This window comes from Clavelina lepadiformis, chromosome 9 (assembly GCF_947623445.1).
Source record: "Clavelina lepadiformis chromosome 9, kaClaLepa1.1, whole genome shotgun sequence".
In the NCBI taxonomy this organism is placed as follows: domain Eukaryota; kingdom Metazoa; phylum Chordata; class Ascidiacea; order Aplousobranchia; family Clavelinidae; genus Clavelina; species Clavelina lepadiformis.
The window spans coordinates 1,585,899-1,603,163 of record NC_135248.1 but is presented as its reverse complement, the minus strand read 5'-3'; the positions used below and the strand labels follow the sequence as shown (position 1 = coordinate 1,603,163).

General features: G+C 37.1%; 1 protein-coding gene across 6 annotated transcripts in view; it reads right to left on the bottom strand.

Annotated features, from left to right (window-relative positions):
* The window catches only part of LOC143470529 (synaptic vesicular amine transporter-like), a 58,719-nt gene that overhangs the window by 17,010 nt on the left and 24,444 nt on the right, over positions 1–17,265 (bottom strand). Inside the window, exons 1-5 of one of the 6 annotated variants that reach the window (XM_076968727.1) lie at positions 14,250–15,766; positions 13,595–13,927; positions 13,008–13,184; positions 12,730–12,872; positions 12,495–12,648 (exon numbers count right to left, since the gene is read on the bottom strand). The exons of 1 other annotated variant lie outside the window; for it this stretch is intronic. In XM_076968727.1, coding sequence (XP_076824842.1) covers positions 12,495–12,648; positions 12,730–12,872; positions 13,008–13,184; positions 13,595–13,927; positions 14,250–14,346 — 904 coding nt within the window. In that variant the 5' untranslated portion in view covers positions 14,347–15,766. 4 more of the 6 variants (XM_076968721.1, XM_076968724.1, XM_076968725.1 and 1 more) reach the window with 4 other exon arrangements.

The window sequence follows — 17,265 nt, the reverse complement described above, 5'->3', positions numbered from 1 at the left end:
CAAATTGGTGGTATAAATTGTGACTCCAAAACGCAACCTGGAAAATTCGAAGTATCCGTTTCATCATTAGACTTCCTTTCTTGTACAGGGTATGGATGAACCGGGTATACAAAACAAAAGTTGATGAAAAGAGTTGCTTCAAATCGTGGTTACTTACTTACAGCCATGATACGACTTAACTGAACTCAGCTTCATGCAAAAACTGTAGAACACGGAATTAAATTACTGTCCCGTTCCCAGCGCCCTTAAAGGTGCTTTGTCCACCATGTTCAGATGCTGGGAATGCTTCTACTGCTTTAAAGCTTGAATTGTTTTGTTTTATAGCCCTAGTCGTTCCAAAGAGCTTTGGAAAAACACACGCATGATATGTGAGTCACCTTGACCAAAGCAAGCATTAACGATAACAGGACAACAAACGCCACGATGGAGTAGGCAACTGCAAATGTGTCGTCACGACACGAAGTTTAAAGGAAGCTGAAAAAGATATTTTTTGATGTAGCCTAGTTTGGTAAAGTTTGACGGCAAAAATTTTTTGTTACTAGTGCCTCATTAGCTCTTAGTATGACATGTGCTAACGTAGGCTACGGGTCAAGAACGACAAAAGCCAAAAGATGGTGATAAATTGCTGGTAACAACTAGCACGGCCACTAAACCTATAAGACAAGAAATAGGAATAAATTTATAGTTTCATTTAAAACCACGTTGTTTGAGCATGAGCAAATGAACAGGAAACGATCCCAGGCTGAAACCGGGTATGTGGTGGCCATAGCCCATAATAATGTTGACGACCCATTGGCACTGTTATCTTCATGAGATATTGTCAAAGTTTATGACGAATAACAAACCGTGTAATAACGAAAATGCCGACAAACAACAATTTAATTTTCACTGAATCTGCCCCTGCACAACACAGCTGATAACTTCACCTTCACCAACGATGTTTCCCTGGAAGTGCTTTCAAAGAAGCAGGAATTTAGGAGAGACGTGTTTACAATTTGCCTACAGATGGGTAACGACAACCGACAAGCCAACCAATAACCGAGTTGGACTAACAACTATAGGCTCTGAAAGAAACTGGGGTTGTTTACAATACAGTCTGTTTACAGACAAACCGGCGAACCTTAAGGTAATTATGTAATTTGCAACTATGCCAACAAATTGTTGGTATAAACTGTGACTCGAAAACGCAACCTGGAGTCCAATACAAATTGACAATTGACAAAGAAGCCATCAACGAAAATTCAACGTATCAATTTCATCATAAAACTTCCTTTCTTGTACAGGGTATGGATAAACCGGGTATACCAAAACAGAAGTTGATGAAAAGAATGGTTTCAAATCCACAAAACCTCACTTAAAATTGAACAAACATACTGCAATTGAATTGGTTTCAATTTACGAGACCAATCATACGTTAGCCACGCTCATTCATTTTATTGATTACATTATGAGTTGTCGATTTTATTGATTTTTCATCGATTCCATTTATTTTCAGTTTCAGTTTTTCCGACCGTTCTGTGGAAAAATCATTTACAGTCAAATCCATATTTGTACAATGCAAGCAACAATGGTGATATAGCGACAGAGTATAATGTGTCGACAAACGTCACGTTGTAGACACCAACTATAAACTCGACTTCAACTTGGCAAACAATTACGTCATAAAGAAAAGAAGAGGCGAAAAACATTTATTGCAACGCAGGGTGGAATATGACGTTGAATGGGAACAACGTTGGGTTGGTTCCAAAATCATAGACCGTTTATGAGCCAATATTTGTGGCACTATAACTGTTGGCATTGTAGGTTTTTCGTATCAGAAATCCTGACTAAATGATACTGATGAAAATAACGACCAACAACAAATTAAACTGCCTGCAACCCAATGTTACAACGTGTGTAAATTTCTTATTATTGGCCTAGCTGACGCTACAACCAACGCCGATCTTGCAACCAGGTAAACATCGACAGTAGCATAAATTTCAATGTAACCAACGACTGGAGGTCAGGGAACAGTCTTTTCACTGAATTTGCCCTGGCACAGAACAGCTAATAACTTCACCTTCACCAACGACGTTTCCCTTGACAACCATTGACCGAGATTGATTAACCACAATCGGCTCTGAAAGCAACTGGGGTTGCTTACAACTCAGTGTGCTTAAAGACGAAGCGGCTAACCTTAAGGTAATTATGTAATTTACAACTATGCCGATTGTTGACAAGCCTGCCAACAAATTGGTGGTATAAATTGTGACTCCAAAACGCAACTTGGAAAATTCGAAGTATCCGTTTCATCATTAGACTTCCTTTCTTGTACAGGGTATGGATGAACCAGGTATACCAAAACAAAAGTTGATGAAAAGAGTTGCTTCAAATCGTGGTTACTTACTTACAGCCATGATACGACTTAACTGAACTCAGCTTCATGACAAAACTGTAGAACACGGAATTAAATTACTGTCCCGTTCCCAGCGCCCTTAAAGGTGCTTTGTCCACCATGTTCAGATGCTGGGAATGCTTTACTGCTTTAAAGCTTGAATTGTTTTGTTTTATAGCCCTAGTCGTTCCAAAGAGCTTTGGAAAAACACCCATGATATGTGAGTCACCTTGACCAAAGCAAGCATTAACGATAACAGGACAACAAACGCCACGATGGAGTAGGCAACTGCAAATGTGTCGTCACGACACGAAGTTTAAAGGAAGCTGAAAAAGATATTTTTTGATGTAGCCTAGTTTGGGAAAGTTAGACGTCAAAAATTTTTTGTTACTAGTGCCTCATTAGCTCTTAGTATGACATGTGCTAACGTAGGCTACGGGTCAAGAACGACAAAAGCCAAAAGATGGTGATAAATTGCTGGTAACAACTAGCACGGCCACTAAAACTATAAGACAAGAAATAGGAATAAATTTACGGTTGCATTTACAACCACGTTGTTTGACCATGAGCAAATGAACAGGAAACGATCCCAGGCTGAAACCGGGTAGCCTATGTGGTGGCCATAGCTCATAATAATGTTGACGACCCATTGGCACTGTTATCTTCATGAGACATTGTCAAAGTTTATGACGAATAACAAACCGTGTAATAACGAAAATGCCGACAAACAACAAATTAATTTTCACTGAATCTGCCCCTGCACAACACAGCTGATAACTTCACCTTCACCAACGATGTTTCCCTGGAAGTGCTTTTGAAGAAGCAGGAATTTAGGAGAGACGTGTTTACAATTTGCCTGCAGATGAGTAACGACAACCGACAAGCCAACCAATAACCGAGTTGGACTAACAACTATAGGCTCTGAAAGAAACTGGGGTTGTTTACAATACAGTCTCTTTACAGACAAACCGGCGAACCTTAAGGTAATTATGTAATTTGCAACTATGCCAACAAATTGTTGGTATAAACTGTGACTCGAAAACGCAACCTGGAGTCCAATACAAATTGGCAATTGACGAAGAAGCCATCAACAAAAAATTCGACGTATCCGTTTCATCATTAAACTTCTTTTCTTGTACAGGGTATGGATACACCGGGTATACCAAAACAAAAGTTGATGAAAAGAATGGCTTCAAAGCGTGCCTGCTTACAGCCGTGATCCGACTTAACTGAACTCAGCTTCACGACAAAACTGTAGAACACGGAATTGAATTACGTCATAATTACTCCCGTTTTCCCAGCACCCTTAAAGGTGCTTTGTCCACAATGTTCAGATAAATAAAGGTAACGAGAATTTGTGATGCGGATGAAACATGTCGTGAATAGATTTTTTCTAAACCTTTTCGTGTATATGCTAATGTTGTGTCTATGTTACATAGCCTTTTGTATATATGATGTACAAGTCATCGTGTAAATTGTAACGTTTACATCATGGTTCAACTGTTGCAATTTTCACCTGTTACCCATTGGAGACTACAGCCGTTATAAACAGAAGCTTTAACATGTTCAGAAAAAATTTCACAATAAATATTTAATGTTTTCAACAATATTTTTGAATGATCTTTAGGCTTCTTTATTACTTGGTTACTGCGTAAAAAAGAAGCTTCTACAGACGTGGGCATCGCTGTATAGGTGATACATATTCATAAATCAATCATTTGCTCTATGGTTTACGTCAAGCTGTAAAATCTCAGGCTATAAAACACACACAAGAAATATTATCATATTAATTTACGAAGTGGGAGAATAAAAATCTAAACACGTTTTTGTCCAACTGAAATAGCTTACACCATCTGTAGCGTCCCTCTTGTCTCCACAATTATAATTGGTACAACAAATGAAAAGATAATTCCGCAAACAAAGTTCAAAACCGCAAAACTGCTTAAAACGTTTTAGGTGTAGGCTGACCCCACATTTTGGTTGTAACTTGCCAGTGGCAGGCTAGGACCACGTACGCTAAACGATAAAAGTACTCTGCTAGGAGAGTGAGAGTGAACGAAACGCCTAAGCACCTAATTTATACACGGTACAAAAGATTTCGTATAAAAATAATACCACCGATTTTGACGTATTAACACTGTCCTTAATATTCTTCATTTAAGTCTCATGAGTTCGTTTACTAATTGCAGTAATCATGCCACAGATTCAACAACAAATGAAGGCCATAGCAAAGCCATAATCTATGTAAATGGTGTGGGTGTGGGTCATTGTAATACCGTTGTTGCTTGCATTGTACACATATGGTTTTAACTCCAAGTGATTTTTCCACTGAAAGGTCGGAATAACTGAAATTGAAAATAAAATGGATTCGATGAAAAATCAATCAAATCGACAACTTATCATGTAACCAATAAAATGAATGAGCGTGGTGAATGTATAATTGGTTTACTGATCTTAGTATGAGGTAGACTCTACTTAGTAGAGCAGTGACTCCCAAACTGTGTGCCGCCACATATTCTCAGGTGTGCCGCGAATCTTTTTGGAATTTTGGAAAAGAACTGTATAAATATTTAAAATAAGTCATGCAGACAAGCATATTCGACTTAAAAGCTTTCTAGCTGCTTCAACAGCTGAGAAATAAGCACATGTGACGATGAAACCAATTATGGCATTGTCGATAGAGTAGGGTAATTTTTTAAAGCAACTTTTCTTCTCTTGTAAGTGTGCCGCGAGCGTTTTCTAATTTTTCTAGTGTGCCACAAACTGAAAAAGTTTGGGAACCACTGTAGTAGAGTCTCGTAAATTGGAACCAATCCATTACCAGGATGTTTGTACAATTTTAAGTTGATGTGTGTGGTACAGTGTATTGAAACGAAGTACAATACAGTGAATTAAATTTAAGAAAAAACTCTCAGGTTTGAAAATTCGCACTTACGGTTTGAAAATTCGCACTATGATTAGAGTTTCGCAATCCTAGCTTAAATCCCTGTATTAATAACCGCATGGAATTCATACTATAATGAATATTATTGATAATTAATTTATTTTTGTAATAATTTAACTAATAATTTTTCTAATACGTATACGTTACGATTCATATGTAGGCTCACATGACTACGTAGAACGTACTCATGCATATTACAGACGATTTTTCCAGTCGTACTGCATTAGTTAAATTAAAACTGAAATTGTATGAAAACACTAAAAGTGGAAATGCAAAATTTGTGTGTATCGTCAAAACGTTTTCAAGTAAGCTCATTGATGAATCCTGCAAGTATTTGAGCAGCGCGTCCTTTGAACATTAATGAATGGACAGTATATAATTTCAAACTGCAAACCGAAAAGTAATGTTATACTTTTGCAACCACTTTTTGCTGTTGGAGTTGCTGTTTTAACTTTTATCACGCAATCATTGGAATAACATTTTATGTTACTTTCCTCCACAGACAACAACAACAAACACAGAACTATACAATATTTACACCTTCTTAATATACCGACGGAGCCTTTGATTTGAAGAACCGTTTCGAAAACTACCATAAAATTATTTGGTTCATTGCTTTTGACAGGACTCAGATGCACTTTGCATGGTTTCCAAGTGTTTGTGAAACATTGACAGCAACTACAGTTGAAAACATTTTATCGACAAGCAAACCATTTGAAAAGTAGACCCAAGCATTTAAAATATTTTGCTTAATATTTTGACAACAGCCGATTATCTATTACTAAGCGATGTATTTACGTGGGCACGTGGGCCTACCGAAGCAATGGCCCCTCACCACGTGTGTCACAAGTCTAGGCCTACTATTCGGATCCGGGCAAGGTCATATCGAGGCTGTCAGTCGTGCGCGTTGCTTTCTAGCCTTGCATAAGTCAGAGTAAGATGAAGCCAATGACACAGGAGATTCATGGGAACACTTGCACACTAGTCATTTGCAAAGTTTGAATATTGTCAATGCTATCTTTTGCTTAACTTTACAAAAATTCGAATATCATGTACAAGGGAAGTACGTAAATAAAGCATGCAATTGCACAAGGACACTGTTAAACACATCACTAAAGTAAGAAGTTATTGTTTGAAATGTCATGTTTTCGGCTTCCTTCGAGCTTCCACGACAAAAATCATTATTTAAACGTTGTTGTTGGAACTTTTGGAGCCGCTGAATGATACAGATTAATATCACAGAGCAAGCAACATAACTTAAGCAGAGTAACAACACTATACAGTATGTATTTTTTATCATATACTGAGACAGTATGAAGAAACATTCGGTTTTACAAGAAAACCTTCGACCAACTTCTTATTTCTGTTGTAAAATATTTCGTTATTTCAAGCTTATCGCGTTGCTGACCCTTAGCGGCACGTGTATACAAAAAAACCTTGTATATACCGTACAAAGACTGTAACAGTGTGTACCCAGTAGTTTATCAAAGTGCATAAGACCCTTTCTTCGCATTTACTTTTCATACTGCCGATTGCGGTTTCCTCAAATTCCAGAACACAAGGTTACACGTGGCGTGCATCATGCACATAAAACCCATCATCCACATGACATAGTTGAAGTGGCCACGATTGCGCAATAACTCAAGAGACCTAAAAATAAACATAACTTTTAAAATGATGCCTAGCCAATCGTATAGCTTAACGTCACATTTACTAAATATTACCTGCAGCGAAACTAATGCTGAAGCCGAAATCCGCAAGTGCAAAGACGGTCCCGTAATGGGAATTATGATTAGCTTCAAGCAACGAAGGCAAGTCGAGATAAATACTACCGGTAATAAAGTTAATCCCATAACCAATTGTGGGGACAGTTATGAACAAAAAGCTGACAAAAGGAAATAAGTTGGAATTAATTAATTATTTGTTGTTTCTTGTAAATTACTGACGATAAAAATATTCAAAAGTTTCTAGGCAAAATCTATAAATTTTTCAAACAATTTTATCTCAATAAAAACTTTTGAACCTTGGCGAAAGTGTCAACATAATTAATCCGATAAAGAGAATCACCATTCCTATCACTGTATCTATCCAAGGCCAGTTATTGAAAGGAAGTTTGTGGATCAGAATGGCCGACAACTCGAATCCAACAATCCCGTATAAAAAAGCATCACCTAGGTACAGTTACATATTAAAATACGCTGATTATTTACCAGATTTAAGTTGGATCTCTCATTAGCTTGACATTTAGGTGCTCCAGTTTGAACGCTAAGTTTATGATAAAGTGTCTTGCTAAGTTACTTAGTTAATCGCAGCAAACCTGTTATAAGTATATATACACACACACATTCACATATATATATGTATAATATGTATTAGCATTTCATTTTGCAGAGGCTTATTGAAACGATTTTGCTTTGAACAACAACAGAACTGAAGTTCACTTAACTGTAGTTTAGAACATATTACGTAATCATTCAAATTTTATACATGTGGAGTCCCATATTAACAAAAGGAGCACAGCATTTTAAGCGTAGCAGAATTGACTTAATGCAAAAGTTTGTTAGCTACCGGAAAACAGACCTATTGTTTACACAAAACATGCGAGTAACTGTTATAAACTGCTGAAAAGTTTAAGCATCAAAATGCTAATAAGACTACATACCCAGTTCCAATTTGGAGGGTTGAAAACGAAACAGCAACCAGTCTGGAAATCCACCAATTAACACCCCTAACACGAATCCAGTTATCATCAAACCTTGTACAGCGAGCAGAATGCAGCTGACATTGGGTAACTTCATAAGGGTGATTGGCTTCTTGTTCTAATGCAGATGACCAGTTTTTGTACCAATCTTACAAAATCAACACAATTGAAAAAACGGAGAAATTTATCAGCAATCAAAATACTGCTCACTCTTTCAATCTTTAGACCGATGCAGAAAATTTGACAGAAACCGATCACAGTTATCACAACGACAAATACAAAAAACGGTATCATTTTATCTTGAAAGCTGTCCATCCCTTTCGCGAATACCGGTCCAGCTTCAAGAGAAATAGGCATGACATTTACATTCGTCGTCGGTCAGACAGTCGATATGCTTATGCAGTTTACAAATTGATATGTAAAATTGTAACGTCCTTATCCTCGTATACTGCACAACTTGTTTGTATTTTCCATTGAAAGATAACGTTACACAGAGAAGCTATCCATTCAACCACATCTACCTGTCATGCCTATTGCCATCGATGACAAAGTCGTCCTGAACGTTTTTGCTCTTTCCTCTTTGTCATTAAAGATCCTGGCCAACATGGTCATCCCGCCCACCGTAACACATGAAGATCCTATGCCATGTAGAGCGGCCGATACAAGTAGAACAGTGTACGACTGGCCGAATCCATAACCTGAAAATGAACATTTTCATAGATTAATCGAAACAAGGTAAAGTTGCATCTGTAGCTTGTCCTTATGATGTCTTTCTCGTTGCGACCCAACAAGAGTGACTAAGTATGACAAAAAGGTAGGTTATAATACCAAAATAATGTTAAGCCGTTAAGTTTTCAAAATGTTGTTTTATCTAAACTTTAGCTATGAATAAATAATAATTATCAACACCTTCTTAAAGATTATTTTAACTTTCCAGCCGTCTATAACAAACTTTCCATCACACAGATGAGTTCAAACAGCAGAGTGGACAATAGTTTGTACAAATCGACAAAACATAAGAAAAGACAGACATTGTGTTTCAAAATACAGCTGTTAATTTAAGAGAATGAGCAGATACTTGTACAACAAAGAAGCACAACAAACCTATTGCAGTTAAAAGAAGGGCCACAGTTCCTACAAACATAGGAACACCGTATCCGAACCTGTCAATCAATGAACCAGATAATAGGTTAACCACCGACTGAACCGCTGGTTTAACAGCGAAAATTGCAGCAGGGTGGACATTCTGTGTTGCTAGAATAGCATGTTCATCATCTCTGAAATTTTGTGGCGTAACGCCTTGTATTGCTGCTGTCAGGTTTGTTGCTGTCAGGTTTGTAGCTGTCAGATTTGTAGCTGTCGTGTCTGACGTAGCGTTTGCCGACAAACTAATGTCGTTGCGTGGGTCTGTATTCGAGATGAAGTGAGTATTGCTGAAGTCGGCTTGAAAAAATTGAACTGTAAAACAGGGAACCAAAATTGCAAACTAAAGAATTAATAGATTATTAAGGTAAAAATTGCAACTGCATTTAGTAATACTGTGTCGAGATGGAAAGGTTTCAAAAATGCTTTTGACTTTTTAGAAAAGGGCAAAGAAGTTTAGGAATTAAAACATTAGGTTTGAAAGTCGACACCTACATGTCATCGATAAAAGACCGTAGTCGATTATCATCAGCAGATACACGATAACCATAGCTTGAAATATTTTCTTACTTCCTGCTCGTTCTTAGAAACTCATTTTGATCTTTTGCTTACTTGGAACAAATTTTTGCTTCGCCTCCTTATCTTAAGTTGAAGCTTCTGTAGCAAAATAATTGTAACTGACTTAGTTTAATAGTAGCTGAAAACGAAGTATTAAATTACTGTTCGTAAAGAATGAAAACTATATTTTTGAACGTTTGCGTTAGAATTTGACATTTACTTTCTTTACTTTTTAAAAATATTTTGGAGCAAGAGTTTTGGAATTTATTTGTGTCAAAACAATCGCTTTCCTGTTATTGTCTTCGTCAGCACTTTTGCATATGAAGAAATCTATTTCCTCGTCTTCTAGTTTGGTGACCAGCAAGCTAAATAAACTGAATATGAATAGACTTTTTCCGAGTTACTCTCTAAATGGCAAGATCTGATCGACCTTCTGTAATTAACAATAGAAATTGTCGAAATACATTGACTATTTTCTAGATTACAAGCTTGTAGGCATCTCATCAAAACATTTCCCACGGGAGAGCAGAACATAAACTTTTTTTACGGAGTAAAGAAAAATTATTGCTTTAGTTTTATTTTACTTGGTTTTCAATGTTACGCATCAATTATTTTGAACTTTGCTGCTCATTCAAAGAAAACGAAAATCTTATTTTACGAACAGTTAATTACACGCAAAGTCTTACGCAGTTAACTTAAGTCGCTGACCATCTCACGATTCGTGGTCAGCGACTTAAGTTAAACTCGAATGACCCACATAAAGCGTGATTGTTGCAATGGGCAACATATGCCGCATAATCAATAAAGATGAAATGAAAGACGTTACAAGTGAAAGATGATGGATTTACTGGCAGATAAAAAGAGCTTTTTTTGTTTGATTTTTAACTTATTGAGTAATCTATTGAAATATAATTGCTTCAGGCAACTTGACTACCAGGTTATATTGTTAAGGCATTAAATATAGAGTAAATATGTAGTAAGATCGTCTCGTAATTAAAGCAACGCATTTGACCACAACCTCAATAATCTCATCGCACTGCATTGTTAACTCAATCTTAAATAGAAATTGAACAACAATTTATGAAAACTCACATACCCAAATCATTTGCAATTTTTTTTATTAGTGGTAACGTTTCATTTATTTCACAAAAATCGCAATATAATACAACGTTCATAGCAAAAGCACGCTATCACACAAGGACATGGGTAAACACATAACTGAAGCAAGGACTCATTGTTTGAAATTATGTCTTCAGCTTGTTGTTGCTTCTTGAATAAAACTTACTCAAGTTTTTAAACGTTGCTGACGACCCTTGACGTGACTTTTGAGTTGACGCTGAAAAATTGCGATACTAGATTGTTTGCAGCATAATATAAGCACACGGTTTGTTATTCGCCATAAACTTAGACAATAAAAATACAACTGTATACACTACAAACTTTTTTGCTATGTTTCCGTAAGTATTTCAGTTTTGTGCAAAATGTCCATGTTATTATCATGAAATGATATGTCATAGTATTACGTGATTGTTGTGCTTTGATTCATATCTCATAAAGATAAAAGTGCAAATGGGTGGTCAACGTTATTATTATGAGCTATGGCCACCACTTACCCGGTTTCAGCTTGGGATCGTTTCCTGTTCATTTCCTCATGCTCAAACAACGCGGTTCTAAAAGCAAGAACTATAAATTTATTTCTATTTCTTGTTTTATAGTTTTAGTGGCTTTGCTAGTTGTTACTGACAATTTACCACCATCATTTGGCTTTTGTCGTTTTTGACCGTAGCCTACGATAGCACATGTCATACTAAGAGCTAGTGAGACATTAGTAACAAAAAATGTTTGACGTCAAACTTTACCAAACTACATCAAAATTTTTTCTCACATTTGTTTATCAACTTTTCGTTCCACCGACAAGATCACGACCACTATAAATGTGGCGTACAACAAGCAAAAACAAGCAGACAGCAATATCAATTTGACGTAGGTCGAAGCCTGCACGACTGCACCGGCGGCATAAATACCTGCAAACAAACAACAGTTACTCATAAATGCGTAAATAGTAGTCACATTATGTCATAACTACGGACAGTGACCTGCAGTAAAACCAACACAGATGATAGCATCCGCCAATCCGTATACGGTTCCGTAGTTTGACATTCCACTAACTGTTACCAGCCAGGCCAAAATTGGATAAATAAAACTGGCAACCAACCCACATCCACAGCCAACAGCAAGCAAACAGATCAGGATGTGGAATAAGCTGAACAAGAAACAATATCTCGGTACGTTTGAACTGATATCTTGGCCTCTCTAGCAAGTTCATTGTGATAAAAACTTTCAGAAACTCTTAATTTGTAGACAACTTTTCAATCTTTAAACCTTTAAACCTCTTTAACCAGCTGGAACCCAAAAAACGCAGGAAGAAAAACAATAAGCTTACCGGTACCTGGAAACAATTCATTGTAAAAATAAAATTACTTGTGTGAGAAACTTAGGCTTAGAGTTTTAGCTACTTGATATTTTGTCTCTAAAGCTTGGAATTGAAACTATAGCTTTAATGCAATCTAGTAATTGGTAAATAAATAACTGATCAGAACCTAAACTCGTTTTAAACCAAAATTCTCGTAGCAAAATCCTTGGCTAATCGGAAATTGACCTCTACAAGTTCTTATCAAGTTTTTTTTTTACAAACAAATGACTGTAATGTAGACACCATAGACAGCTGAGAATTTAAAGCATGAAAATGCAGAGGCTAATATTGTCAGTTTTACCTGAAATTAATTCGGGAAATGACATAAAACGACAAGTTAACCAGCTTGAAAATCCGCCGAACAATACTCCTACCACCAATCCAAGTAACAGAAGGGCTTCCAGCATTAGCAAGGGGAAGCGTGTCGGGAATTTCCATACGTTTGGTTTCTTATCCTAATACAGATTATAATTTATTCTCTAACGATCTCACAGAGACAAGCATGCCTAATATAGTCAAAATATCAATGTAGTAACCTTTTTAACTTTTTTGGTGTCGAAATAACTTTGGAAAAGCTGACAGAGTCCGAGCGAAGTCATCGTCACGGCAATGACGACAAACGTGGCTGCATTTGTAGTAGAGTAAACAGGGTTCAGTACGCTCCATACTGCCAGCCCACCTTCATTGCAACAATGTAATGTAATACACTCCACTAATTTGATGTTGTCTGAACCGTGTTAACCAAACAAACTATTAATAGGCATAAAATTGTAATGCTGTCATGTTTAACAAAAACCCCTTGAACAGTATTCACCTGATATGGAAGCTGCTATTGATGCCAGGGTCAGCCCAAAAATTTTTCGTCGTTCTTTTCTGCTGTTGAAGGTCTTCGCCAGCATAGTCATCCCGCCTACCGTAACACAGGAAGACCCAATGCCATGTATAGTGGCCGAAAAAAGAAGAACAGGGTAACTCTGGCCCAGGCCAAACCCTAAAATGAACAGTTTTAGTTCAACTGAAACAATATTAAATGATTTTTAGGACGCTTCTTCATAAAAACGTCGCCAATGCAGACCAGTACAAATGAATCCACATGAAAGGGACCGATGTTAAAATAAGACAAATCAAACAGTGTTAAGTGGATTAGACTTCAGAGAATGTTGTACCAAAGCTTATACTTTGAAGAACGAATTACTAACTCGTTCTAATAAGGCTATAACTAATATTACCCTTAACCCAACAAATATAAAATTTCCCCCCAATTAAACAAAAGCGTTGTTGTAGATTTGTCTGAGATAAGCAAAAGCAAGAAATGAGCTTAAAAAATGTGAGTTGATCTGAGTGAATGAACTTCATACATGTAAAAATATAGACTACTGCAGAATGGTAAAAGTAACCGACCTATTGCAGTTATGAAGAGATATACTGTTCCTGCATACATTGCAACCTTGTGCCCGGATCTATCAATGATTGGACCTATGACAACACTGGAAAAAGCTTGAAATATTGATTTAGCGGTATAAATGGCGGTTTTGTTGAAGTTTTCAAAGAAAGGAAAATCTTTTTCATCTTTCTTTAAACTTCGTGGCGTGACAACTTGCTGTGCAGACGACACATTTGCTGTTTCCAACCCCAACGTGACGTTTGTTGACCTGGTATCGTTAATGCTTGCTTTGGTCAAGTCTGAATCACATATCATGGGGACTTTCCCAAAGATATTTGGAACAATCAGGGCTGTAAAACAAAAGAATTAGAGCCTTAAAGCAGCAGATGCATTCCCAGCATTGTAATCCAAGCACATGATATGACACCTCAACATCAACTACAAAAATAGTTTACAGTGAAGCGTATTTAAAGACATTTTTTGTTTTAAGAACTGCCCAAAAACCTTTAGCCAGCTTGATAAAGTCTGACACGACGCCTTTGTATGTCTTCCAAGTTTTGTGTAAAACTTCGACAGTGCAATTATGGACAAATTATAACGAGATTGCAAATGTTTTGGACATAAACACCCATTTAATGATGACAAATCCCAGGTATTAAAACAAACACTTACCCGACATCGATATAAGACCAAAATTGATTGACATAGCGAGAGTCACGACAACCACAGCAGACACTTTGAACATTAACATTTTTTCGTTGGAATGCATTCTTCTTTCTTTGCTTTGGGTAAATTGTATACGAGCTTAGTACAGTATTTACAATAGCTTCGCTAACTTAATGATTTTGAAAAACGAATTTGTAATTGGTTCAGTTGGGATGCCAGCCTGGCCGTACACTGGTTCGGTCCTGCCATGTTATACATCGAGAACAAAACGCGGCGCCGCGGACTTTGACGCGATGCTGTCGGTTCTGTCTTCGGTTGTTAATAGTTGATTAAGATCGTACGAAGTGCAGGATATATTTAGTACACCACAACAAAATCATTGAAACCAGCATATATCATCCTTTTTTGATAATAACAGCATAAAACAAAATTTAAGTTTTTGAAATAACACTCATTTATTCTGACGCAAATACCAAATAATTTTGAGGCGCTTATCTTCATACTTTTCAGCTTTTGCCTCGCACAGGTACTAAAATATTTCTTTGACGTCGCTATAACAGCCATAACGGTCAGCACAGCGCCGTACCGCCGCGCTTTCTGCTTGTTCTCTGACAGTGACAGAGTTGCACCGTTCTGGTACAGACCAGTGTGCGGCTATAGACTGGCACCCGTTGAGCGGTATATGCAGGGTTGCCATCAGTCTCAACTCAAAAATAAGGACGACTAGAAAATCAACGAGGAATACCACCTTAAACAGTGTACAACAAGAGAAAGCAACCAATGTTCCTAAAAAAAAAACAAGACACTATCTGCATGTTCATAATTTTGGTATCTCTTTGGTACAAAATGGTATCGTAAAGGTGACAAAATGCCCAAAATAAGGACAAAAGTGCCCACCTCCGCCCTAAAAATAAGGACGAAAGTGAAAATAAGGACATTTCTTAGAAATAAGGACAAACATATTTTCTAAGACACGGACCTTTAAAATAAGGACAAATCTTAGAAATAAGTACGGTATGGCAACCCTGGGTATGTGTATGTATGTAATATTAAGTTGTAACTATAAAATTTACCTTTATACTCTAATTTACTAAACTTCTTTATAAACGGCAAAAAATAATTAACTACAAAATAACATGGGCCTATACTTGTTAATCTTGTTGGTGATTTTATTGCATTCCACGATAACTGTTCAAACTTAATGAAAATTAATGAAATTTTTGGTTTACATATATAATACTATTACTTCGTTCATACAAAATCCATTGGTATTAAAACATTTCTTACTTGACCAGTCTATAACCAATGTTCCCTCTAATTTCTCACGAGTCTGAGCAAACACACTAACTCCCCGAGCGGTCCCTTGGACCACTGTGAGCAACATCAGAGATCAGACGTGCGCACTGTGGCCATTATTATGCGTTTATTTTATTTTCAATTCAGGTTCGATTTTTTTCTTGTGCGCAGGCGCAGATTTTCTGTGCGCGGAGACCGTGTCAGCAGTGCTCATTGTCTATCTCTATGACATAAGTAGCACCATACTTTCGGCTTCTCACAGTCAACGATGAAGAATAAATAACACATTGCAACTGACCGCAACACTGTCTGATACCAGTAACCTATTTCAACTGGTTGTCAGCATATAACCAGTTGCAGTAACCAAATTGACAAAGCTGCCACTATTTCACCGGCAAAAATGCGTGCGTTTGATACTATTTTTAACAATTCCTTGTTAACCAATGTTATGACGTAGTAACCTAAATCTAACTTCAATTAAACCCTAAAATCAACTTAGTTCATATGCTCTGTGACCTACATGCAGTGAAATAATTCCTTCGAATGACAAACCCTGCAACTTCAGTCTGAAAGTGCGACTTAAAAGTAACTGTACATGCGAACATGAAACAACTCATTCGTCCATACCCTTATTCTGCAGCTGAAGCTGATAAAGTCTGACATCATCTTTCACTCTCAGCAACCACTATGAGCGGTTTGTCTGTCTTTCGGCTATGAATTAATGAACAGACTTCACGAAAGAGCAAACCACGTGTCGCTGGCTGCTGTTCTAGTTCTGTTATTAAGATTAACTAGATTCAGCTTCTTCAATCGACAGTTCCAATAAGTGACATCTGTCCAGTGCTGCAATGATGAGCCAGAATGCTGATTGCTGGTAGCCTGGAACTGACTTCAGCTCGTCGAAGGAACTGAAGAACACGCCGCCGGCTGCCGTTCTAATTTCCATTGTTTAATTAAGGTCAACCTCGATGCAGCGTGACTGACCGTTCTAATGGGCAACATATGCCTCTTATTCTAACAGCTGGTAGTTTAGAAATATTGTCCACGTACTTTTGATGGTGGAATATAATCCCGGTGTAGTTCTAAACTTAATTATAGTCTGCTGAAAGATAACTAATTGCGTCAAGTAACGTAAACCTTTGGATACATTATCAACGCATTCAACATGTGCATTAAGACTATGTTAGATTTGGATCAAGGTCGACTACAACCTCATTAATTCTCTGAATTCTGAAACATTAATTTACTATCTAAACGAAACCTTACAGACGCGCATGTAGTATCACATGATAATAGGTAACAATAAAAAGTTAGCTTAACATTTTGGAGGTTACCTCCTACAACAGAGTTTTAAATTAGATTAAAGATATTATACTCAATACGAAAAAACTGATGGCAAGAGAAAAGAGATTTAACTCACGCCACATAGAAAAAACAAGCAGAGTGCTACCGTTTTAATTTCCTTCTTTTAAATTAGTAGGTCAACCTGCAGACGCGGAATTACTCTTATCCATCGAGTAACATATGCCTCGCATTTGGCGTTTCAGTTCACCATCTCAGTGTAGTTGACCAGTTTTCGGTGATGAGTGTGCCAGGTCAAGCTGAAAGACTTAGAATTGCCTTGAAATTAACTGCAAACAAAGCTGGCCTAAGTAAAAGTTTATAATTGATAGTTTATAATGACGTTACAGACAACGACTATAAATTCGACTTCAACTTGACAAAC